We start from the raw sequence: 26,613 nt of genomic DNA, 5'->3' as shown, positions 1-26,613 counted from the left end.
TATAGACACTTTCTTTGATGACATGACTGTCTATTCAAAGAATGAGACAGAGCATAGAAGACACTTCGACATTGTGTTCAATGAATTGCATAAGCATATGCTGGTTATCAATGACAAGGAAAGTGAACTCTTTTTGTATGAAATCTACTTTTTGGGGCATATTGTATCAGTTGATGGTATTTTCATGGACCTTGCAAAGATTAAGGTAATATAATCATGGCTGCCTTTAGGAAATGTACATGAGATCTGTAGCTTCTTGGATTTATATTCTTATTACAAAAAGTATGTACGTAGATTCTCTAAAATTACATCTCCATTGCATGCTTTACAAAAGAAGAATGTGTCATTTAGATGGACAGCAATGGAAATTTAAGCATTTGAAAAGTCAAAGGAAAAGATGACTTCAGATCCTGTGCTTGTGTTGCCTGATCTAAGAAAGTCACCCGTTGTTCAGTGTGATGCATTTGGTAACAACATTGCGGCTCTTATGCAAGATAGCTATGTTGTGGCTTACAAAAGCTGAATTCTCCACAATGCAAAGAAGAATTTGTAGGTCTATGAGAAAGAGCTTTTAGTTGTAACTCATGCACTATCTACGCGGAAATATTATTTATTAGGGGCTGATTTTTACACTGCAAACAGATCATCAAACTTTGAGGTACTTTCTAACATAGACAAAGTTGTTAGAGAAACATATAAGATGGGCAAATTTTCTCTCTTATGTTTCATTTTCAGATTGTACACATTGATGGTAAAAAGAATGTTGTGGCTAATGCACCGTCACATAAGCCACAAATATCAACCATCAACATGGTTTATTGCACTGAGTTGAATGCCATGAAATAGCAATATACTATTGATTTGGACTTTGTTAATGATCAACTTTGCAATGGCAAGAGGTATGAGCACTTTGTGCTTAGAGATGGATTTTTTATGATGCATGGACAATCGTGTGTCACAAAGCAATTGAGGCATAGAGTTATCATTGAAAGTCATACTCCTATGTATGCAAGACATGGAGATATTGATGCCACAGTCAAGGTAGTGGAGCATTGCTTGTATTAGCGAGCTTTAAGCACATCTTTAAGTATCATGGTCAATTTAAGGAAGTAAATTTCACAGTATTGGATCTTTTAAGGTGCTATGTTTCAGACAACAATACATAGTGGGAGCAATATTTGCCATTAGTCGAGTTTGCATACAACAATATAGAGCATAGTTTCAATGGCAAAGCTCCATTTGAGGTGGTTGAGGATGGCAAGAAGGTACCACCTATCTTGCAGACTAAGGATAAGATCTTTGAGGTTGATCATTATGTGGAAAACTTAGATGCAACCTATGCAAAGATAAAGTATGCACTTCAAAGATAATAGGAAAAGCAAAAGAAGACAATTGATCACCATAGATGTGCTTTGCAATTTGCAAAGAGTGATTATGTATTGCTGTGTTTTGAAAAGGCAAGGCTGAAAAAGATAAAACGAAGACAGAGATTGTATCCAAAGTTAAGTATGAGATACTATGGACCCTTCCAAGTGTTGGAAAAGATCAATGATGTGGCATATCCGCTGAAATCACTTCCACATTGGCAAATACACAATGCTTTTCATATCAGTTTGTTAAGCCCTTTTCATGGTCATGTGCCAAAGGATATGTCTGTTGAAATTCAGCATGAGGTTGAGGAGTTGGATGAGATTTTGGTACCTAAGTAGATCTTGGCACATAAGGAAAGAAATATTAGAGGTAAAGTTTCCAAAAGATATTTAGTGAAGTTTCAGAATTATTCACCAATGGATGCAAAGTGGATGGAAGAGGATAATTTGGCAGATCATCCTCAGTTTTTGCAGCTTTGCCTAGATGCCTTTTCAAGCTAAGTCAAGTTCAACAGAGTAGAGATTCGAGACTCCGAAGTATTGCTTGATGCTTAAGGGGGAGGTAGCACTTCCACTCCTTGAGTTGTTGACAACTCTTGTATGTAGTGGATCTCGAATGTATTCAACATGCATCCAAGGTACTATGCTGATAGTATATCTGCTATAAGGTTACTACTTAATGTACTAGTCTCTATGAGATGTATGCTGATGAGTATGTTTGTTATTGTGGCTCTAAGACTATATTTTTGTTATTGTGGCTCTAAGACTATATTTTTGCCAATGATGCGATTGTGATGCCTTAAAGAAATTCCAGTGTAATATGCTTTTCCTTTGGCACAATGCGCTACAATCGAGGCTGATTGCAAGGGTTTCAAGGGGGACGTCTATCACGAGAACATAAGATTTTGAGATACTTTAATCTTGCCAATAACATTTGATTTTAATCAAATGTGCAAGGTTGTTTAAAATATTTGATACACATGGCAGTTATTTCATGGTAACATGCCAAGTACCTTCAGGATACATTGAGTGTCAAAGGCAAAAGTAGTGATAAGTTATGTCAACTAGATTTTGATGGTCAGTTGGTGTCAATTTTGACCCTTGGACAATTGTTTGGCCAATAAGTGTCAATGTTGACACTAGGGACTAGCATTGTTTAATTAATTAATGCCAATATGAGGGTCAATAGAGAGTGGGAACCACTCTAGGTTGCAAATGCCCTAGCTAATTTAATTATGAATGGGTATATTTAATTTTGAGCAGGATGAAAAGGGCTGAAATTAATTTTCAAATTTATTTGATTCTAAAAATTAATTAAATGGCCGAATAATGTTGAAAAATGAGTTTAGAAGGTTGTTACTTGTTGGCAAAAATGCCCACGCAAATTGAGAAAACGTTTTTGGGGGCTGGGTCTCAGCCATTGACTCAATTTATAGCCTAGGAGAGAGAGAGAGAGAGAGGGAGCTGCTAGTCCATTTTCTGATCGGAGAACAGCAATTTGCTGCACAAGACAGCCATCTAGGAGCCTTGGCAAGTACTTAACAACAAGGAGACACCTTCCAAGGATTGGCAATAGAATTGTTGATCAAGTGACAACATCTTGGATGTGACTGGTAGTAGGTGATTGCAGTAAATGCAGGCTGGAGCAAGCAACAAGCAAATCTTAGGGTTTTCTCACAAAGAAAATCAAATTTCTCTCTCATCTTGGCTTTCTCTCACCTTCTCCAGTCAATTCTCTAAAAATCTCAGCCATTCTTAGCAGATCTCGGCCAGATTTGGTGGACAGCATGAGAATTTCTACTATAAACCCTACATTTCTACAAAAATTAGGATTTAGCAATCACCTCCGGACCTATGCCAACAAGACAAGGCATCAAACATTGAAATTAGAACCTATAATTTGTTATATTATTAGGGATTCTAGATACCCAACCATCCATTCTAAATTTGGGGTAGCATTTGGCCAGTTGGGGTCCAATTAGATAGTTCTAGGTGAAAATCAAGGGGCAAATTGCCCAATTTATTTGCTGATTGTTGGATCAGCAAGGAGATTTTGGATCAACCAAGGGAATCGTGGAATCTCAGCTTGTAATACATCTATTGACAATTGAGGCCAAAGAAATATCGAAAGGGGTTCCAATTTTGGAGCCAACAGGGTGTCTACTATCCAAGATTATTAAGGTCAATTGTGCGTTTCAATTTATGTTCATTTGTTGATTGTTATAATTGAGTGCTTGATCATGGAACTAAAAAGACATAGATCCTGCAACAAATCACCTCGTGGAGTCGTATAACTAGGAGCTCCACTATCAATCAGCCAAGGCCTCTTAGAAAGCAAGGCAACCACTGAAGAAGACTCCTCCATCCTTCACCCTCGAATGAAGGTGAGGGTTTTTCTTCCAACATTTCTCTTCTAGATATGTCCCCTTCTCACAATATGGGCATTTAGGTTTCTCCGAATTGGATTCAAAGCTTGAACAGCTCTCTTGTCGTTTAGCCGTAGACTTCCCTTTCTTCTTCTTTTCCTCTCTCGAACCTCGAACAAAAGCTTTTGTAGAGGTCGATCCACTGGCAATCTCTTTGGCATCCTCATCATGCTCCAAAACAAGCAAGGCAAGCTCCTCCCATAGAAGCTTCTCATAGGTCCTCGATGTAAGAAGACTGATGTAGAATACATCAAACCGGGGAGATGGCAACCAAGACAAAAAAATCATTGCCATATCCTCTGAAGAGATCATCTTGCCAAGGGATGCAACCTCATCCCTCATATCCTCCAACCTATTAATATGATCCTTCATGGAAGGAGAATCATCAACAACGAGCATCTATAATTTCTTCTCAAGAGATGGGCAAATGTCTTCTGATGGTACAAAGAAGCAAGCTTTGTTCAAACTTTCGTTGCTTTCCACAACCTGTTCACATGCACTAGGACAGAATCGTATAAGCTCATAAAGAGGAAAGATCGGGCTCTAGAGTTGAGCTAATCCCACAAGGCCGCACGATCCATCCAACAATGGAATCCTTCATTGGACAGGGAATAGGATGGATAACAAACTCCCAAAGATTGAAGGTGTCAAGGACATATGACCAAAGCAAGTAGCTTGAACCATCAAGCTGGTCTTCTTTGGGCAAAGAAGAAAATATGTTCACTTGTATAGAGGGTGCCATAGAGGGCATTTTGAGGCCAACAAAAGGACCCTTCTGAGAAATATGGAGAGAACAGTGAGAAGTTTGTTCTCAAACAAATGGGCTAGGTGACCTCCATTCTTCAGGATCCACGTGATAGTCTTCGCGATAATCTCGCCGCCGTTCTGAGTAATGAGAAGGCTTCTCATTTATATCATCAAAGCCATGAAACTAGTTGTAAGACATCTTCCTCATCTTGCAAGATACCTACAAGAAATCTACATTTTGGCTGCAAACAGCCCCGAAACAAGAGGAAACGGCTCCAGAATCACAAGTTGATGTAGAGGTCCACCTAGGGGAGATAGACTCTCTCTTGCACAAGGACTGTTTGCATTTGTTGAGGAGAGCTATCATCTGACCAAGGAACATTGTATTGCAACAGGAGACTATTATCTAATTGAGGAATCTTGTTGCATCTAGCAAGAGAGGAAGTGGGCAGCAAAAGGGGTACTTGGCACAAGAAAAGTTGACACCTCCAAGCTAAAAGCTGCGTTTTCAGCAAAATGCTGATGTGGCAAGACCGCTTGGCACTCTAGGGTGGTCTTCTCCATAAGAAATCAGCTTTGTGTCTCTCTTAGGTGATGATACCATGTGAGAGCGTGCAATGGAAGAAGGAACACAAACACAAAGACAAAGAAGCAAAGACAGACTGCAAGAAAAGAAAAAAAAAACTGCACTAAACAAGGAAAGAATGTTGAATACAAAGGGAGGCTTGATCAATCCCTGCACGCAACCCACTTAGCCAGTGAGGACACCAAATTAGGCTAATGATGACAGCAACACCGGAGACGGATGAAGATGACGGAGTTGGGAGTGTGCACCTGTCAAGGAAGGAGAAAGATATGTCTGCCAGGAGGGAGAAGTGCCAAATAGATAGGCACAAACCATAAAAACTAGCTGACTGCATTATGGGGCTAAAAATATGGTCGACCAGCATTTAATGGTAGTCCATTATCATTTAATGCTAGTAAAATGTGAGAAATGCTCAAAAATTCCCGAAAATAGTGGACAATATCCAGCAGGTGACATAGACTATTCTATGCAAAAACTGCCCAAAAAATGTACACAAATTTCAACTGGAGGAGAAAATGCCCTGAAAGGCAATAAATTGATTGCTCTTGAATGAGCTACCTCCTCCTTCAAAGCAGGTGATAGACAGGTCAAAGCTCCTAAAGTCCTTGTCTAACTCAAATTGAGGCTCATGTGAGGGGGTGAGAAGATCGAGGTGCAGCTGAGACTGCAGTAGACAGTGTGAGAGTGCAGTAGACAGAGTGAAGCACGACACCCAATCCAATAGACTGAAAGAGTGTAACTAGAAAGTACAAAGTACAACCCTTAAACCTTAGGGTTGTAGGGGGTGTTCACACCTGACACACACTAAGTGCCCATAAGTGTGTAACAGAAGCATATAAGCACATACGACAATAAGACTATAAGTCTGGGGGAAAAAACCTCTCCTACCGAGAGTAAAAAGTGCCCCAGTGTCCTACTGATCACCGACACTCCCATATGAGCGTAGGCGTACGTGAGGCGTGAGTCAAATACCCAACAAAACCCCCTGGAGTGAAGAGTGATCAAGAGTACAAGGATCATCCGCCACCAAAGGATATCAAATTTAAAGCATCGCGAAATGCTTCAAATTTGTCACGAGGAAGAGCTTTGGTGAAGATGTCTGCTACATTACTGGTGGTAGGACAATAGACAAGGCTGATATCACCTGCACGTAGCCTCTCTCTGACAAAGTGATAATGGATCTCAATGTGTTTCTTGCGGGCATGAAACACTGGGTTCTGTGCCACTGCAATGGCACTCTGACTGTCAGTGAACAAAGGAGTAGGCTCCGTAACAGATACATCCAAATCAGCTAGCAAGCGTCTAAGCCATACGCATTCAATTGTGGTAGTGAAAGCTGCCTTGTATTCAGCTTCACATGACGATGTGGCAACAGTGGATTGTTTCTTGCTAAGCCAAGAAATGCAAGAAGAGCCAAGAAAGAAACAATTGCCACTAGTGGAGTGACGTATATCATAATCACCAGCCCAATCAGAATCACTGTAAGCATGTAACTGCAGTGGTCCCCCCTTGGCATAAAGCAACCCAAGAGATCGAGTACCCTGCAAGTAACGAAAAACACGCTTGACAGCTTGCCAATGTGACATAGGTGGCTGATGCATATACCTGCTCAAAGCTGAAACTGCAAACTGTATGTCCGGCCTAGTGTTGCATAGGTAAATAAGACATCCAACTGCAGGAGCATATGTATATATATCAAACAAATCACTGTCATCATGTAATGACAGTTTCAGTCCAGGATCCATGGGGGTACTAATTGGCTTGCAATCCTGTAAGCCAAACTTCTTAAGAAGCTGCCCAATATACCTTGACTGTGATAGCCCAATACCTCGAGCATCATGTATGAACTAGATGCCCATGTAGTAATGCAAAACTCCCAAGTGAGACATGTCAAAAGTTTGCTGCAAATTTTGTTTGAATGCTGAAATCTGATCAGCATGTGTTCCAGTGAGTAAAAGGTCATCAACATAAAGACATATAATCAGCATAGATCCCCCTTCTTTACATACGTAAAGGGTAGACTCAGATGAGCTGTTTAGAAACCCCTGACCAAGCAAGAAAGCATCTATTTTCGCATACCAAACTCTAGGAGCTTGTTTTAAACCATATAGTGTCTTTTTGAGCTTGCATACCAAATGTTCTGAGCCTTCAACTGCAAAACCAATGTGCTGCTGTACATAAACTTCCTCCTGAAGTTCCCCATGTAAAAATGCAGTCTTGGTATCTAGCTGATGCACTGTCCAACCATAATGTGCAGCCAAAGCAATCATAGACCTAATGGTCGTCATACGGGAAGTAGGAGCAAATGTCTCCTCATAGTCAATGCCCTTTTTCTGTGCATAGCCTTTAGCTACAAGCCGTGCCAATTTGTAGACCCATTTCGTTCCAATGGCTTTCTTCCCAAATGGCAAGGACACCAAATCCCAAGTTTGATTCTTAGTAATAGAATCTAATTCAGCTTGCATTGCTGCCATCCAATGCACACTGTGTTGTGCATCCTCAAAACATTGAGGCTCTTCATTCTCAAAAGTACTTGCTGCCATAACAAACTCCATGGTATGTGCTGAATCATGCAAACGAGTTTGCCTTCTAGTACGACCAGCCATGGGTGCATCCAAAGGACTATCTTGCATAGTCTGCAAATACCATCTAGATAACTGTCTAGCTTCCTGACTGTGTGCAAGCTCTTGCTGAATTTCAGTTTCAGCATTATGCTGAATATTCCGATCAGCCAATGGCTGAATTTCTGCACTTTCCATAGGAGCAGTTGGCTGAACATTAGGTTCATTTTCTGAAGCTCCAGTTGAATCACCAAAAGTAATGGGGAGCAGCAGCCCTTCAAAAACATCACGGGCAGCCTGATATGTGTCCAAACCAGCCAAGGATAATTCTGATTTTTCATCAAAAACAACATCCCTGCTGACAAAAACCTTCTTTGTAACGGGATCATAGAGTCTGTAGCCTTTGCTCTCATTGCTATATCCCATAAAAATGCACTTAACAGCCTTGTTGTTCAACTTTTTTCTAAGTATCTGTGGAATATGGGCATAGGCAAGACACCCAAAGGTACGAAAGTGACCAACAGAAGGTTTACGGCTGTTCCAAGCCTCAAAAGGTGTTATGGTCTTCAAGGCTTTGGTAGGGCATCTGTTCAAAATATGGCAAGCACACATGACTGCTTCCATCCAAAGACTATGAGGCAAGCTCTTTGCCTTCAGCATACATCTGGCCATCTCCATGAGTGACTGATTCTTCCTCTCTGCTACCCCATTCTGCTGTGGAGTATAGGCAGTAGTGTATTGATGGACTATGCCTTTCTGCTTCAAAAAAGAATTCAGCATAGAGGACATGTATTCCCCCCCTCGGTCCGAATGGAGAGTTTTAATTTTGCATCCAGATTGATTTTCAACAAGTGCACTGAAAGTCAAAAATGCATCATACACTTCTGACTTCTTTTTCAAACAGTAGACCCAACAAAAACGTGTAAAGTCATCAATGAATGTCACAAAATAATAACAACCGCCCAATGACATTGTTTGCATAGGCCCACAAACATCTGAATGCACCAACTGCAATCTGGTTGTTGCTCTGAAAGCAACATCACGGGGAAATGAGAAACAATGCATTTTCCCCAAAATGCATCCCTCGCATAAGTGCTCAGGAGGTCTCTCCAAGAGAGGTAAGCCATCTAGCATCTGAGTACGCTGCAAAAGGATCAAGCTGCCAAAGTTTACATGCCCCAAACGAGCATGCCATAACTCCGCCTGTATCATAGCAGGAGTAAGAGTGGATGTCAAGTATGCCGTCTGATCTACTGAAAGACCAAAGTCATGCGTTCTTTATCTCTAACCATGCAACGGTCATCATCAAATGTGACCTGCAACCCACAACGTGCCAAAGAAGAAATAGAAAGCAAATTCTTCTTGATTCCAGGCACAAACAAAGCATCCTGCAGGCGGAGAATAGAGCCATCAATGGCTGTGAGCTGAATCTCCCCAATACCACGAACAGGGTATGATGCATTTGTTGGGTATTTGACTCACGCCTTACTTACGCCTACGCTCATATGGGAGTGTCGGTGATCAGTAGGACACTGGGGTACTTTTTAGTCTCGGTAGGAGAGGTTTTTTCCCCAGACTTATGGTCTTATTGTCGTGTATACTTATGTGCTTATGTTACACACATTTTGGCACTTAGTATGTGTTGGGTGTGAACACCCCCTACAACCCTAAGGTTTAAGGGTTGTACTTTCAGGTTACACTCATTCAGTCTATTCTCTTGGGTGTCGTGCTTCAACTCTGTCTCTTACTCTCACACTGTCTACTGAATCCCAGTTGTACCTCGATCCTCCCATCTCACATTTGGTATCAGAGCGCAGCTCTGAACTCAGCTTCTGACTGCAGTCTGCAGCCCACGCGAACTCTACTCCAGGCCGCCAGCGCACAGCTCCACACAACCTGTCTCCAGCGCATTGTCAGTCTCGTCAGCAGTCAGGCGCCACCTCGTCGTCAGTCTGCCCGCGTTACAGCCCGCTAGTGCAGCTTCACCAGCGCGCTGTTCCTCAACGATGCCCAAGTCAACCCACAGCTCACGATTGTCCAATAGCTCCACGTCAAATAGTCCGCCCGCCAGACGACCTGCCACACGATTGTCCTGCGCCGCCTGTCGTCCCATCCGTCAAATGTTTTCCAGCTGCACATCAGCCAGTCCGCCTGCCAGACGACCTGCGACGCAACTAACCTGCCCGCCGTTTGACACCTCCACGTCAACTCTGCTCGCGACTATTCGCCCGCCTGTCTGACCAGCACACACCACTCTGCTTGCCAGCCTGCTCCACGTCAGGTAAAATTTTAAACAAAATTTTTTTAATTTCAGCCCAGAACACACCTCAGGAAGAGGAGGTTCATACGCGGCAAGCACAGAACAGGTGGGGGATAAATTTCATGCAAATTTCTGGACTGGATCATCAGAAATTTTGGGGCTTTTGTGTATTTTATGGACAGTTGCATTCGAACTGCTGGTACAGTCACAGAAAGACTGTTTTGATAGAAATTTTGGCAAAAATTTTGGGGATTTTGAGATAACAGTGTTGCAGTGCACTGTTTGCACCTTGGGAAGTGTGCATTAAAAGACAGTTTTCTGACAGAGTACGCCCTTGCACACTAATTGCAGAAACGTGTTTGCTGCAATTTTTGGAAATTTGCAGGTTTCTAGTTCATACTGCTTTGACATTGCTTATTTTGTCTTTGGAAATTTGTCATCATGGCAAATCAGGGAGGTGATGTCTTTACGTGTGTATCCAAGGAAGACAGGCTGGACGGAAACAACTATTCCCTTTGGTCATTCATGATGAAGAATGTATTAGTGGCCAAGAATTTATGGGATTATGTCAGTGGAGAGGAAACTCGACCGGGAGTTGTAGCTCCCGTTACTCCTCCTTCCCATGGCGCACGTGGACAACGGGGACCTCAGCCCGCTCCACCTCAGCCAGTTCCTCCAAGAACTGCAGCTCAAAAAGCTTGGGATACACTTGATGCACAGGCCTTGTCGCTGATTGCTCTGGCAGTTCAGCGGTCCATCATACCTCATATCCGTTCGGCATCTTCTTCACGAGATGCATGGCTAACTTTGGAGCATATGTTTGCAGGAAAGAATGAGACTCGGATCTCTTTCTTAAAGAAAGAGTTGGAAACTCTGAAGATGCATGAAGGTGATTCTATGCAGGATCACTTAAATAAGATTCAGGACTTGAGGGAGCAGCTCATGAATGTAGATGAGTATTTTTCGGACGCACAGTTGATATCCACCACCTTGAATTCCTTACCTCCTTCGTACTTGTCTTTTCATACTACATTGAACCTCACCATGAGGATTGCTGAGGACCCACTCACTTTTATTCAGCTGGTTAGTTTGCTTGTAGAGGAGAAGCAAACACGGAAAAATAGTGGTGTGGATGCTATAGTCTCTGAGCAGGCTTTTGTGGCAAGACAGAAAGGCAAGAACAGCAAGGTGAAAAATGCTCCACAGAGTTCTGGCACTTTGGGCACATCGCAGAATCAGTCACAAGGGGGGACGCAAGCAAAGAAAGGAAAATGTCATTATTGTAAGAAACCCGGCCACTATATCACTGAGTGCAGAAAGCGCATTGCCAAAGAGAAGGAGTCAGGAATGTCTGTTTCTACTACTCCTTCCACTGCTAGTGAGTCCGCGTCCTTTGTTGTGGACAGGCACTATTGTTTTTACACTTGCAGTTATGACATCTCTTGAGCCGATAGAGCACTTAGCTCTACAGAGGATGCTGACACTTGGTTCTTTGATAGTGGTGCTTCTAGACATATTACATCTCGCAGAGATTTGTTTGCTTAAGTTAGTGCACCTCCCGTTGGGAAATCGGTACAGTGTGCCAATAATGCATCATACCCTGTTCGTGGTATTGGGGAGATTCAGCTCACAACCATTGATGGCTCTATTCTCCGCCTGCAGGATGCTTTATTTGTGCCTGGAATCAAGAAGAATTTGCTTTCTATTTCTTCTTTGGCACGTTGTGGTTTGCAGGTCACATTTGATGATGACCGTTGCATGGTTAGAGAAAAAGGATGCATGACTTTGGTCTTGACAGGATCTTTGTGTCATGGTTTATATGATTTGGATGCTCTTTCAGTATATCAATCAGCATACTTGACATCCACTCTTACTCCTGCTATGATACAGGCGGAGTTATGGCATGCTCGTTTGGGGCATGTAAACTTTGGCAGCTTGATGCTTTTGCAGCGTACTCAGATGCTGGATGGCTTAACTCTCTTGGAGAGACCTCCTGAGCACTTATGCGAGGGATGCATTTTGGGGAAAATGCATCGGTTCTCATTTCCTCGTGATGTTGCTTTTAGAGCAACAACCAGATTGCAGTTGGTGCATTCAGATGTTTGTGGGCCTATGCAGACCATGTCATTGGGTGGTTGTTATTATTTTGTGACATTCGTTGATGACTTTACACGTTTTTGCTGGGTCTACTGTTTGAAAAAAAAGTTAGAAGTGTATGATACATTTTTGGTTTTCAGTGCACTTGTTGAAAACCAATCTGGATGCAAGATTAAGACTCTCCGTTCGGACTGAGGGGGGGAATACATTTCCTCTATGCTGAATTCCTTTTTGCAGCAGAAGGGCATAGTCCATCAGTATACTACAGCTTATACTCCACAGCAGAATGGGGTAGCAGAGAGGAAAAATCGGTCACTCATGGAGATGGCCAGATGTATGCTAAAGGCAAAGAGCTTGCCTCATAGTTTTTGGATGGAAGCAGTCATGTGTGCTTGCCATATTTTGAACAGATGCCCTACCAAAGCCTTGAAGACCATCACACCATTTGAGGCTTGGAACAGCCGTAAACCTTCTGTTGGTCACTTTCGTACCTTTGGGTGTCTTGCCTAATGCTCATATTCCACAGGTACTTAGAAGAAAATTGGACAACAAGGTTGTTAAGTGCATGTTTATGGGATATAGCAATGAGAGCAAAGGCTACAGACTCTATGATCCCGTTACGAAGAAGGTTTTTGTCAGCAGGGATGTTGTTTCTGATGAAAAATCAGAATTATCCTTGGCTGGTTTGGACACATATCAGGCTGCCCGTGATGTTTTTGAAGGGCTGCTGCCCATTACTTTTGGTGATTCAGCTGGAGGTTCAGAAAATGAACCTAATGTTCAGCCAGCTGCTCCTATGGAAAGTGAAGAAATTCAGCCATTGGCTGATCGAAATATTCAGCATAATGCTGAAACTGAAATTCAGCAAGAGCTTGCACGCAGTCAGGATGCTAGACAGTTACCTAGATGGTATTTTCAGACTATGTAAGATAGTCCTTTGGATGCACCCATGGCTGGTCGTACTAGAAGGCAAACTTGTTTGCATGATTCAGCACATACCATGGAGTTTGTTATGGTAGCAAGTACTTTTGATAATGAAGAGTCTGAATGTTATGAGGATGCACAACACAGTGTGCATTGGATGGCAGCCATGCAAGCTGAATTAGATTCTATTACTAAGAATCAAACTTGGGATTTGGTGTCCTTGCCATTTGGGTAGAAAGCCTTTGGAACGAAATGGGTCTACAAATTGAAAAGAAAAGCAGATGGATCCATTGATAAATACAAGGCACGGCTGTTAGCTAAAGGCTACGCACAGAAAAAGGGCATTGATTATGAGGAGACATTTGCTCCTACTTCCCGGATGACGACCATCAGGTCTATGATTGCTTTGGCTGCACATTATAGTTGGACAGTACATCAACTAGATATCAAGACTGCATTTTTACATGGGGAACTTCAGGAGGAAGTTTATGTACAGCAGCCCATTGGTTTTGCAGTTGAAGGCTCAGAACATTTGGTATGCAAGCTCAAAAAGGTACTATATGGTTTGAAACAAGCTCCTAGAGCTTGGTATGACAAAATAGATGCTTTCTTGCTTGGTCAAGGGTTTCTAAACAGCTCGTCTGAGTCTACCCTTTACATATGTAAAGAAGGGGGATCTATGCTGATTTTATATCTTTATGTTGATGACCTTTTGCTCACTGGAACTCATGTTGATCAGATTTCAGCATTCAAACAAAATTTGCAGCAAACTTTTGACATGTCTCACTTGGGAGTTTTGCATTACTACTTGGGCATCCAGTTCATACATAATGCTCGAGGTATTGGGTTATCACAGTCAAGGTATATTGGGCAGCTTCTTAAGAAGTTTGGCTTACAGGATTGCAAGCCAGTTTGTACTCCCATGGAACCTGGACTGAAACTGTCATTACATGATGACAGTGATTTGTTTGATATACATACATATGCTCTTGCAGTTGGATGTCTTATCTATCTATGCAATACTAGGCCGGACATACAGTTTGCAGTTTCAGCTTTGAGCAGGTATATGCATCAGCCATGCTTGTCACATTGGCAAGCTGTCAAGCGTATTTTTCGCTACTTGCAGGGTACTCGTTCTCTTGGGTTACTTTATGCCAAGGGGGGACCACTGCAGTTTCATGCTTACAGTGATTCTGATTGGGCTGGTGATTATGATACACGTCACTCCACTAGTGGCAATTGTTTCTTTCTTGGCTCTTCTTGCATTTCTTGGCTTAGCAAGAAACAATCCACTGTTGCCACATCGTCATGTGAAGCTGAATACAAGGCAGCTTTCACTACCACAATTGAATGCGTATGGCTTAGACGCTTGCTAGCTGATTTGGATGTATCTGTTACTGAGCCTACTCCTTTGTTCACTGACAGTCAGAGTGCCATTGCAGTGGCACAGAACCCAGTGTTTCATGCTCGCACGAAACACATTGAGATTCACGATCACTTTGTCAAAGAGAGGCTACATGCAGGTGATATTAGCCTTGTCTATTGTCCTACCACCAGTAATGTGGCAGACATCTTCACCAAAGCTCTTCCTCGTGACAAATTTGAAGCATTTCGAGATGCTTTAAATTTGATATCCTTTGGTGGCGTATGATCCTTGTACTCTTAATCACTCTTCACTCCAGGGGGGTTTGTTGGGTATTTAACTCACGCCTTACTTACGCCTACGCTCATATGGGAGTGTCGGTGATCAGTAAGACACTGGGGCACTTTTTACTCTCGGTAAGAGAGGTTTTTTCCCCCAGACTTATGGTCTTATTGTCGTATGTACTTATGTGCTTATGTTACACACATTTGGGCACTTAGTGTGTGTCGGGTGTGAACACCCGCTACAACCCTAAGGTTTAAGGGTTGTACTTTGTACTTTCAGGTTACACTCATTCAGTCTATTCTCTTGGGTGTCGTGCTTCAACTCTGTCTCTCACTCTCACACTGTCTATTGAATCCCAGCTGTACCTCGATCCTCCCATCTCACAGCATTATTGGCACACTGTACAGATTTCCCAACAGGAGGTGCACTAACTGAAGCAAACAGATCTCTGCAAGATGTAATATGTCTAGAAGCACCACTATCAAAGAACCAAGTGTCAGCATCCTCTGTAGAGCTAAGTGCTCTATCGGCCCAAGAGATGTCATAACTGCAAGTGTAAAAACAATAGTCCCTGTCCACAACAAAGGACGCGGAGTCACTAGCAGTGGAGGGAGTAGTAGAAACAGGCATTCCTGACTCCTTCTTCTTCTCTTTAGCAATGCGCTTCCTGCACTCAGTGATATGGTGGCCTAGCTTCTTACAATAATGACATTTTCCTTTTTTAGCTTGCGTCCCCCCTTGTGTTTGATTCTGCGATGTGCCCGAAGTGCCAGAACTCTGTGGAGCATTTTTCACCTTGTTGTTTTTGCCTTTCTATCTTGCCACAAAAGCCTGCTCAGAGACTATAGCATCCACACCGCTATTTTTCCTTGTTTGCTCCTCCTCTAGAAGCAAACTAACCAGTTGAATAAAAGTGAGTGGGTGCTCCGCAATCCTCATGGTGAGGTTCAATGCAGTATGAAAAGACAAGTACGAAGGAGGTAAGGAATTCAAGGTGGCGGATATCAACTGTGCATCCGAAAAGTACTCATCTACATTCATGAGCTGCTCCCTCAAGTCCTGAATCTTATTCAAGTGATCCTGCATAGAATCACCCTCATTCATCTTCAAAGTCTCTAACTCTTTCTTCAAGAAAGAGATCCGAATCTCATTCTTTCCTGCAAACATATGCTCCAAAGTCAACCATGCATCTCGTGAAGAAGATGCTGAACGAATGTGAGGGATGATGGACCGCTGAACTGCCAAAGCAATCAGCGACAAGGCTTGTGCATCACGTGTATCCCAAGCTTTTTGAGCTGCAGTTCTTGGAGGAAGTGGCTGAGGTGGAGCGGGCTGAGGTCCCCGTTGTGCACGTGCGCCATGGGGAGGAGGAGTAACGGGAGCTACAACTCCCGATCGAGTTTCCTCTCCACTGACATAATCCCATAAATTCTTGGCCACTAATACATTCTTCATCATGAATGACCAAAGGGAATAGTTGTTTCTGTCCAGTCTATCTTTGTTGGATACATACGTAAAGACATCACCTCCCTGATTTGCCATGATGACAAATTTCCAAAGACAAATGAGCAATTTCAAAGCAGTAAGGACTGGAAATCTGCAAATTTCCAGAAATTGCAGCAAGCACACTTCTGCAATTAATGTGCAAGGGCGTACTCTGTCAAAAATTGTCTTTTAATGCACGCTTCCCAAGGTGCAAACAGTGCTCAGCAACACTGTAATATCAAAATCCCCAAAATTTTTGCCAAAAATTTATTCAAAACAGTCTTTCTGTGACTGTAACAGCAGTTCATATGCAACTGTCCTCAAAATACATAAAAGCCCCAAAATTTCTAATGAACAAGTCCAAAAATTTGCATCAAATTTAGCCCACACTTGTATCCTGTTTGCGGTGCCTGCTGCATATGAACCTCCTCTGCCAGAAATTTTGGAATAAAGGGATAAAATTTTTGTTAAAAAAATACCTGACGTGGTCAAAGCAGACGCCGATCAAACGACGGGTTGCTGACGTGGATTGCAAGCGGATGATCAAATGTGAGGTCGCTGGTCAGATTGCAGGCGGACGGGACAGTCGTGCAGACGTTTACGTTGACAGGGCGTGTTTGGTGATGTCTGCAGCTGGCAGCGCTTCAGACAGACAGGTGGGCAACGCTCAGCAGGCGAGCGGCTCTCTGACGACAGGGCATAGGCGGGCGGCTCTCTGACGACAGACGCGCGGTTCTCAAGTGACGAGCGGGCATGGCCAGAGGTATCGAGTTTGGCGGGCGTTCAGTTTGGCAAGTGGTGCTGCCAAGACAAGGCCAGGTAGGTGCAGGACGAAGTGCTGCAGGACAGGGCGCATAGGTGGTGGTCTTGGGGCTGTGGCGACAAGGAGTAGAATTGGACTTGAGCACAAGACTCAACTGAGCTGAACAAAGCCAATGCTCTGATACCAAATGTGAGGGGTGAGAAGATTGAGGTGCAGCTGAGAGTGCAGTAGACAGAGTGAAGCACGATACCCAATCCAATAGACTGAAAGAGTGTAACTAGAAAGTACAAAGTACAACCCTTAAACCTTAGGGTTGTAGGGGGTGTTCACACCCGACACACACTAAGTGCCCATAAGTGTGTAACATAAGCACATAAGCACATACGACAATAAGACTATAAGTCTGGGGGAAGAAACCTCTCCTACCGAGAGTTAAAAGTGTCCGAGTGTCCTACTGATCACCGACACTCCCATATGAGCGTAGACGTAAGTGAGGCGTGAGTCAAATACCCAACAGCCCATAGGTAGGAGATGACAAGGAATGACAATCATGATTGCTAAAAATTTCTACCCTTTCTTGGTTTTCTACAGGATTCGGTACTTGTTCTGACATCGGCCTCCCTCCCTTGTTGCATCTCCCCTTTGCATTGCATGATCATCATCAACTTTGTAAAAGGGCGCTTAGGCAAGTGGACAATTTTCCCAAGAGGGACATTATCCAAGTGGCACTTGTTGCATGTGCATCCTCATCATGGAGCATTACTCTATGCATCTCATTGTGCAAAGCATGCTTGGGAAAATCGTGAGCTATATCCAAGCGGTTCTTTATCACCACATTACCATACTTCTTTATCATTTCCCTTGTCATCAACACCCTCTAGTGATTGGGTTAGCTTGTCTGTTTTGTGATGTGTTGGATCTAACCATCCCTTTTCATTCTCCTCACGAGGCATACTTACTTGACAAGCCGCAAACCATCTCTTCTCATCACCCCACATAAAAAAAGAGTTAAACATGGTTTTATCCGCCTTTGCAGGTTCTGGTAGGCCACTTGTCAGTCGATGAGCATCCTTTGTGTGATGCCTTGGCATCTTTGAGGTGATCACTTGGGCTCCCTTGGTAAGATAACCATTGCCTTTGTAGTCTTAGTAGGCCACCAAGCAGCTAATGTGCACCCTTTGTTCGATGCCCTAATTGCTTTGGGGTGGGATGCCTTGGTGTAAAAAATGGACTCCAGCTTTTTCTTATAGTTCCTTTTGGTTCCAATTTTGGGCTTGAGAGGGGGTCATTGAGCTAAAAATTCATTCCATACTAATTTTCTCTTTAAAAGAGCCCCAAAACATGTAAATTACTAAAAGTTCCATTAAGCAGGGAGCAATTCTAGATAGTTTCTATGTCCCACATGCAAAACCCTAATTTGGGAGGATCCTTCTACATCTATAAATAGATAGGCTGCCCACCATTTAGTCTAATCCTTGTTGTGCAAGTTTCAACCATTAGCCCTCTTTCACTACGTGTCAAGCCCCCAATGGCGATTGCCACTACATAGTCTACATTGTTGTCTCACCTCCCATTGTTGCCAGTGATCAGCTACCATCTAGTCATTTTTGTGTTTTCAGCACTTTTCTTCATCAGTTCATGCTTCGACTGGTGGTTGTGCACTCAAGATCCGTCTCTGGTGGACAACACACATCGACACCTCCTTCAACCCACTCCTACAAGATCCACCAGTTGTTGGAGAGCTTTGCCCTTGAGCATTCTATACATTCTCTCATTCATTCACAAAATTGATTCATTGAGTTAAAAGTTCTCTTTCTTCTTTGTTTGTGTTTGTGTTTTGTGTTTGTTGTTTAGGGTTAAGAGTTATTGCATTACTATGTGAGTTATTGCATTTTAGTTGTGTTCATACATTCTATATTTTCTCAATTGCAAACCCTAGCATATCTTCACAACAGCTTCTAGGGGAGTTGACTCATGCTTCACAAGTGCATTTTCAAATATCCATGCCAAGAAGGGCACTTCAAAGAAAAGATTCTGGTTCACAAGAGGCATGTCAAGCTTACACACACACACACACATGCATGTACATATATATGTATACACACACACACACACACACCCATATATGTACACACATACACATGTGCATATATGTACACACACACACACAAGTGGACATTCTCAAGGAGTTTCACTTCATTTGACTCTATTGTAGCAGAGCTGAAACCCCTCTAGCAAAACCCTACAAGGAGACCCAAGAGTTCTTGTTTCTAGTGATTGCATCACCTTCATTATTTACTTTGTTTTATTTTTATTTTTCTTCGTTTATCCATGACAAGACGCTCAAAGAATCATGCTGTTGTGATTAAGATAGATGGTTATTGTGAGAAAAGGCATTTTATAGGCTTAGTAACTAAGACAAGATTGCCATAATTTCCATAGACAAATATCTAAATAATGAAGATTGCGAGGTTCGTCATACTCCGTGGGGAGCGTGCGAGCGTAGATGGCCTAACCCAAATGTAATTGATAAAGTTAGTGGAACTGAAAAGACAATGTTTGTTGTGTTGGTTTTGTTTCCTTCTGTATTTTAGTGGCCTTCCTTATTTTTCCCAATAATCTAACAGAAGATTCAGTTTTGCTTGCGGTGTTTTGCCTCAGAGGTCATTTTGGTGTTTAGTAGACATTTATATGACTTTTCTTCTTTCTTTTTCTTGCTGTGTGTGTTTTACACAACCTAAAAGATCCAAGTAATCATTCATTTGATTAAAGAACATTGTTAAATAATTTTTGCATTTTTGTTTAACTTCAAGAAGTTGAAGATGATTTCTCTTTTGCTGCACTCTAGCTTGTTCCTAGGAGTGTTTACTTGACATTTGTGATGGCACTTTTGATGTAGATCCGATTTTGAGATATGTTGTAAAGATCTGACGAGGGAACTAATTAATAGCTATGCCGATAGAGTGGAGAGTTACATCGCAAATGCTATCCAGGTATTTCTTCACCCTTTTCATAGGATGTATGCAGAGAGCTGTTGAAACAACATTAACTATTACTTTACTTATAATTTCAAAATTTACTGCTAAATTTTGTAATGTTAGGGTATTTATTATTGTTTGTCTTTTCACAGAACTTTGATACCCCATGGCCCGTTATTCAAGCAAATGCCGCATTCTTCACAGGATGCTTACTTTCTCAACTTGCTGACCCTAAAATTCTGGCTCTCCATTTACCACAAGTGAGTTTGGCGCACTATTATTCCATGGTTCTCAATTGGAGGTTAAATCTGTTGGATTTGGAGTCCCAGGTGTAGTTGGATGCAAGATGGTTCAGTACTTGGTATGGCAGGCCAGAAGTTCTTTTCTAGAGCTGTGCAGAGCTGGTTCCGCCAAGCAACAGGCACTGCCTGTTAGATTGATAGTTTATAAAGGTTCACCCCAGATTGATAGTTTTTAAAAGGTCACCCCAGATAGTTCCATGCAAGATAAGTTTTAGGACATTATATTTGAAAGCTGTAATGGAGGATTTTCAGTAGCCATATCAATTTAAGATTTACATCAAATAATAAAATAGCAGATAGTTGATTCTTTAAAATAGGCAAGAGCAGTATTGACAGTTAAGAGCCCACCAAAAGCAGTCTATTGCTGCTCCTCCCTGTAAAAGACCCCAGAAACAATTAAATTATATCCTGCAAGTATGGAAGGCCCTTACCAGGAAGAAATTCAGTGGTCTCTCCAAAATTGTCCTGAGCATTTATGATTTCAGCCAACAATCTGTAGCTCTGGTCTCCTCTCTTTCATCCATCTAATCAGCACTTCTACTGGTCTCCTCTCTTTCACCCATCCAGATGGCTTCTTAGCAGCCCCTCTCACAATCAAGACAACAAGCAAGACACCTGTACAAGAGAGATCAACTCAATATTTAGTCATCTCATGCTAGCTGCAGTGAAGAAGTTTGTAAACACCTTATTGTCGGTCTTGGGGGGTGGCTCTCTTGTCCTCTCTCTCTAGTGTCTCGGCTCAAGCAAGAACAGCTGGACTCCAAGACAGGGCATAGGTGTATCAGCCCTCCTAGAATATGCAGTATATCACCATTTGATCTCATAGTGCACAGGCCTCTTGTTCTCTCCCTCTCACATCTGAGCTTGTGGTGTTGTGGATCCGGGGAAAAGGCAGTGACATTGTCCTCCGATCTAGGAGTACACGGTGCAGCAGCAAATGTGATTCTCCTCTAACAGTACATTCATGTCATATAGCTGCCTTGTGTGACAAGGCACAAATCTGACCAATGGCACATCTTAGACTGAGGTGTGTCCATGTATGCTAAGTTGCATGGGGAAATCATCCTAAGAAAGATGTTTGATAGTCATCTTCATGCCTAACCATTGCACAAGGCTCACCTCCTCTCACCCTTTGATCTTAATGTATCTGTCACAGAATCTTGAAATTTTAACTTACTTCATTGGGAGAATTAAGTTGTGCGCATGTGTGGTGCATATGTGAGATTGAGTTGGTCACGGTCCATGTTAGCTCAATTTGTGCAGTGGGGGACATTGGCAGAAGTTGTGGAGGGCAGGTGCCAGTGGGTACCTAGGATATATCTGGGCCAATTACATTGAAGTGACTCTTGGGAATGACTTTTAGTGTCAAAGGGTTTAGAGAACTAAATCATTTAATGTCTTGGACCAAAGTTTGTGGAAGTTTCAACACTTTCAGGTCCATAGAGGTTGGGAATTTAAAATTCAGGCTGTCAAGGCCCAGTATATTTCAATTTGCTGGAGTAAAAAATGGCTGGAAATTCATTTCTAGAGGCTGATGCATGGGCAGGTTTGCCACATGGATTCAGCCATGAACGGAGCCATGCAAGGCTGGGGAAGGTATTTCTTGGCAGTTCTGGGGCAGTTTGCAGCAGGCAATAGCTGCTGATTTCATACTTTGGAGTGGGCAACCTGATTCTGGGCCTCACTTGCCAAGCAACTGCTGCTGCTCACTGGTTTCAGCCTGCAACAACTATATTCTCTCTCATCTGTTGCTTCTCTCCCGCTACACCAATGGTGTCTTGGGATGTGTGCATGCAAAAATTCAGACCTGCATGAAGGATTGCAGGTGAATTTACATCAGATTTGAAGTCATTTGATTGGCTACCACAAGGGTCAATCACGTGTAACTAGTGAAGACTCAATTTGGCTTTCTAGGCATTCAAAGTCAAGGGGCAAACTGAAGATTAGTGTTGCTGCTTGCTATAGAGTGCCAATGGTTCTAGAATTGTCAGAGATTGTGCCTTGATTCGCTGGGATTTGGGGAAATTTCAGTTGATAAAACTTGGAGAGATTTCTTGGCTTGGTTTCATAAGTTCTTAGAGCTTCAACCTTTCTTTGTTGTACTTCTCAATTTTAGGAATAAAGCTTCAACAAATATGGCAAATGGCACCAGGGTTTAGGGCCCAATCAATGTCCAATTGTCTCGTTTGATTTGTAATGTGCTGAATTTTACTTATTCTTGTAAAGTTTTCTTATTGTAGGTTCTTGTAAATCAGGGATCCACCATCTTTCTCCAGAAGGAAGGCTGGGTTCAGTCTCCATCATGAACATTCAGTTCAACCTTAGACAGATATCTCCCTTTGTCATAACTTTCTTGAGGATTGGAGTGTCAAACGAGGGTATCTTTGTTGTGGGGGCTCCCATAGTCTCTATAGAAATGTCACTACTTAGAAGAGAGCCTCTATAACCAGAGGTGCAATACCTACCTCTACTCTAATAATATCAAGGGATATAGACGGTTTGCTTCAAATCATATGTTCTATTCTCATAGCCATTGGCCTCTATCACGAGGACGTGAAATTTTATTCATTTGCTTAGCATTTGATTAAAAGTTAATTCAATGTGCTAATGTGACTTGCACATGTGAGGTACAAGTTAAATATTTCACAATGTGGACCCAAGACCTTGAGATATCAATTGGTGTCAAAGGCAAAAATTATAATATGTTATATCTAACAAGTACTAGGTGATACCCAATGTCAAATTTCAACCTAAACCAATTTATTGGCCACTAATGTCAATGGTGACATTAGAGACTATACATTAATTAATTAATTAATACTAGTCGAAGGGTTAATAATTGCTCAAGGATACTTGAAAGACAAATTGACCTAACCGATTTAATTATTGGTTGGTGAAATTAATTTGTTTTAGGCACTATAATAATTATTAAATTAACTTTCAAAATTCATATTTTGAAAAATAATTTAATAAGCTAGATAATGTTGGGAAATCGAATTAGAAGGTTGTCACTCGGCAAAACTTGCCCATACAAGTGGAAAAATGTGCTAATGTGACTTACACATGTGAGGTGCAAGTTAAATCAAGTTAGTACCACCCTATCCAAGGAGGGAAGGCTAGTTTCAATCTCTCTGTGGGATGACATCTATCATAGAAATCTCTCCCTCCTCTCTGTTGTACTATGAGTAGCTCTCTCCTTATATGGTAAAGACTAGGCCCTTGGATCTCCACTTCATAGAGAAGCATTGTTATGATCACCATATTTTAAAAACCATAGTCTATTGATCCTACAACTATATATGTGCAAGTTCTCTCCCAATTGCACATAGTGAAGCAAAATCTATTGGCCTTTGCAACCTCCTACATGGAGAACTATGGCCATTTGAAGGTCACTCTAAATATAATAAGATGTACCAATCTCGAGCTCTGCGAAAAGTGAATTGATGCTCTGGATTGGTGACTCAAGCTTATGTAGTATTCACAAAAATGACCTTTGTGTTTCCAAGGTTCATCAAAAGATTCTAACTTTAAAAAGGCTTGCGATATCCAAATGCTCTCGCAAACCCTCAAGGGAGTCTAAGATAAACACTTTATCATATATGTACAAGAGGATGATGTCAAAAGTCTAGCAAGCCTCTTGGATCCCACTATAATCTCTAGAGAGGCATCCTCCGATAAGCCCATTATCACCTGGATCAGTCTCTTCTCTAGAGGGGACATTCTTCTAGCAATCATAGTGACTAATAGAGATAGGACATTTACTTTTATGATTGAAGAGAATGGTTGCATTTAATGAGAGAACCTGGACTAGATAGTATTGATTGGATGCTCCAAACAGAGAATCATAGTAGTTGCACACTTCGAGAGGAAGTGGTGCATTCACCTAAACGCAACCACTTGTCTTGTAGATGGATGGAGATATTGGGCTTATCAAAGGAGCCCTCTACAAAGATTGCAGTGGGAGGATATAGATGAGTAAGATCAAATCATAGCTAGCAACCGCTCTCCATTAGCACAAAGAGGGATTCTAAGATGAGTTCTTATATAACTTTTGGAGAAGGATACATGATAGCTTTAGCCCCAGAAAGATATCTCTCGTGTAGCTCACATGAAATTAGTAATTGGTACTTGGTTTGGATATGGTAGGGATCAAGTGGCATGAGCAAGATGTGGTGATCCAAAGAAGACAAAGACATTGCCTATGGGACTACCCTAGAGCTTAGGATGTATGGAAGAGAGCCCTCAAGGTGTTCCAATGCACAACAAAGACCATGGTGGCGACCTAGGAGGGTATAGCCTAGTTTATAGATAAAGACCTTGCAGGTGGCTATGAGGACATTCAAGAGAGTTTTTATTTTCTCATCATTGGATAGCATTTGAGCAAGATCCCTACTCCAAATTACTCGCAAACATAGTGGACCCAAGGACATTATCACAAATGGAAGTATCATAGCTTGGTACATCTCAACCGTGAGATGCAACCATGTTATTGACCTTCATGATGTATCCACAACAAAGACTCTACCAAGGGTTTGCATTGATTGATGGTTAGTTTTTGCAATGAGTTTGTGAAATTGTGATTAGTTTGGAGTCACATTTGCAGCAGTTTGTGATCAATTTTCATCAACAAGTGATCAGTTTATGATCAGATTATGCTCAATTTTCAATGGTTTACATCTGGTTCCATGGACAACATATGATGCCATTGATGTTTTAGCCATGGTTTATGCTTGGTTATGCTATGCTATGGTTTGGTTTTGCTAGATGAGTTGAGCTCATAAGAAGTAGACACAATATTTTTTTTATAAGATTCTTTGTGAGTCTTATGGTATGTGTATGTTATGATTGGCTGGTAATTGTCATCATGTGTTGGGCATATGGAATGGTTGAGCAACAGTGCACAATGTTGTGTTAACTATGATGCCTTGTAGAAATTCCAATCCACTATTTTGCTTTTGATGTATCTGGCAGTGCAATCGTGGATGATCGCAAGGATTTTAAGGGGGAGGGTTGTCATGAGGACATGTATTTTTGAAACCTCACTTAACATGTGGATTAATTTTTAATCACATGGTTAAGTAAATGTTGCACATGTGAGGTGTAATTGGGGTTAGAGTAAATTTACGAGGTTGGGACCCAAGGAAATCACAGGATATCAAAGGTAAAAGTTGCTATAAGCTATGCCTCATAGGTAGTTAGTGGTATCTGGTGCCAATTGTTGGCCTAGGTCATTCATTTGACCATAAGTGTTAGTCGGTGACACTAGAAAAGTGGTATTTAATGGTACTTAACACCAATCTGATGGTCAAAGATGGCGCATAGACACTCGGGAATGGAAGTTGCCTAGCCAATTCAATTATTGGTCAGTCTAATTATTTTTCACGGCATCGAAATAATTATTAGATTAATTTTCAGTATTTAAAGACTGAAAATTAATATTTAATTATGGATAATGCTAGAAAAACCATTTGGGAAGGCTACCACTTGTCAAAAATACCCATGCAAGACTGAAAAACGTCTCTAGAGGCTGGAGAAAGGCATTTTTAGTGTATTCAGCTTGCAAGAGAGAGGGAGGAGATGCTGCTAGTTTGATTTACAGCCATTGGAGGACCTTTTGAGGCAGCCAGGGGCAAGAGAAGACCAATCAACAACAAGTGACAGCATCTACAGGCTATTGAGACAAGGCAACAGCAGTCAATGATTTATTTTCTTTAGTTCTTCGTAAAGAAAGTTTGAATTTTCTTTCTCCTCAACATCCTCTCTCATCTCCCAGCCTTTCTACAACTTTGCTCCAAAGATTGCAGCATTGAGATCATCAGAGGCTGAGAAATTTCAAATTTCTCTACTGTAAACCCTAATCTACAGCAGAAATTAGGGTTTACCAGCAGCCTTAGGAAGCGTGCTAGAAATTGGAAGCTTCAAGACTTGGATTCAACACGGCTGAAGTTGTTTTTAGCCTATTCAAGTGAAGGGACCAGCAAATAACTGAATTTGGGGCATTTTCCATCTCCATCAAAGCGAGTGAAGGCCAATTGATTGCCCGAATCAAGGGGCAAATCAAATTAAAGACTTGCTGGTCATTTTGAACAGCAACGGGAGTTGGAATATTGAAAGGGATTCACGCAAAGACCTTCCAATCTATCTATATACTCTACTATCTCATTGATATAGATACCAAACAAACTAGTCTTGTTCACTAGATCTTTTCACTAACTCCATCCTCATTGCAACTCCTTCAACTTTCTAGTGTCCCACAAAGAGCTTTATAAGCTTGGCACACAATACAATGTAGAAAGCTTTGCAAAAGTCCCCAAAGTAGCAATAGATCCTCCTGCCATGTGTTTGGCCCTCCTTTATGATATACCTTTGAGTATAAGTACATGATCCAATGTAGTATATCCACTCTTGAAACAAACCTACCTTGTAGTTGTGATTTATCTCAATGGCTCAGTCTATGCTTGAAAAT

General features: G+C 41.8%; 1 protein-coding gene across 5 annotated transcripts in view; it reads left to right on the top strand.

Annotated features, from left to right (window-relative positions):
• Positions 1–26,613, top strand: part of LOC148015585 (ARM repeat superfamily protein) — a 232,961-nt gene that overhangs the window by 197,645 nt on the left and 8,703 nt on the right. For all 5 annotated transcript variants that reach the window (XR_015688455.1, XM_087665936.1, XM_087665935.1 and 2 more), the window contains 2 exons: positions 19,767–19,860; positions 19,998–20,105. Coding sequence is in view for 4 of the 5 variants with exons in the window: in XM_087665936.1 (XP_087522062.1) it covers positions 19,767–19,860; positions 19,998–20,105 (202 nt within the window). In the remaining variant the exon portion in view is untranslated. The remainder of the gene's footprint in view (positions 1–19,766; positions 19,861–19,997; positions 20,106–26,613) is intronic.

Source organism: Lygodium microphyllum, chromosome 24, assembly GCF_053477565.2.
Source record: "Lygodium microphyllum isolate KBCC chromosome 24, Lygodium_microphyllum_v1.1.10, whole genome shotgun sequence".
Taxonomy (NCBI): Eukaryota; Viridiplantae; Streptophyta; class Polypodiopsida; order Schizaeales; family Lygodiaceae; genus Lygodium; species Lygodium microphyllum.
The sequence above is the reverse complement of the archived record's forward strand: the minus strand, read 5'-3'. Positions and strand labels throughout refer to the sequence as shown.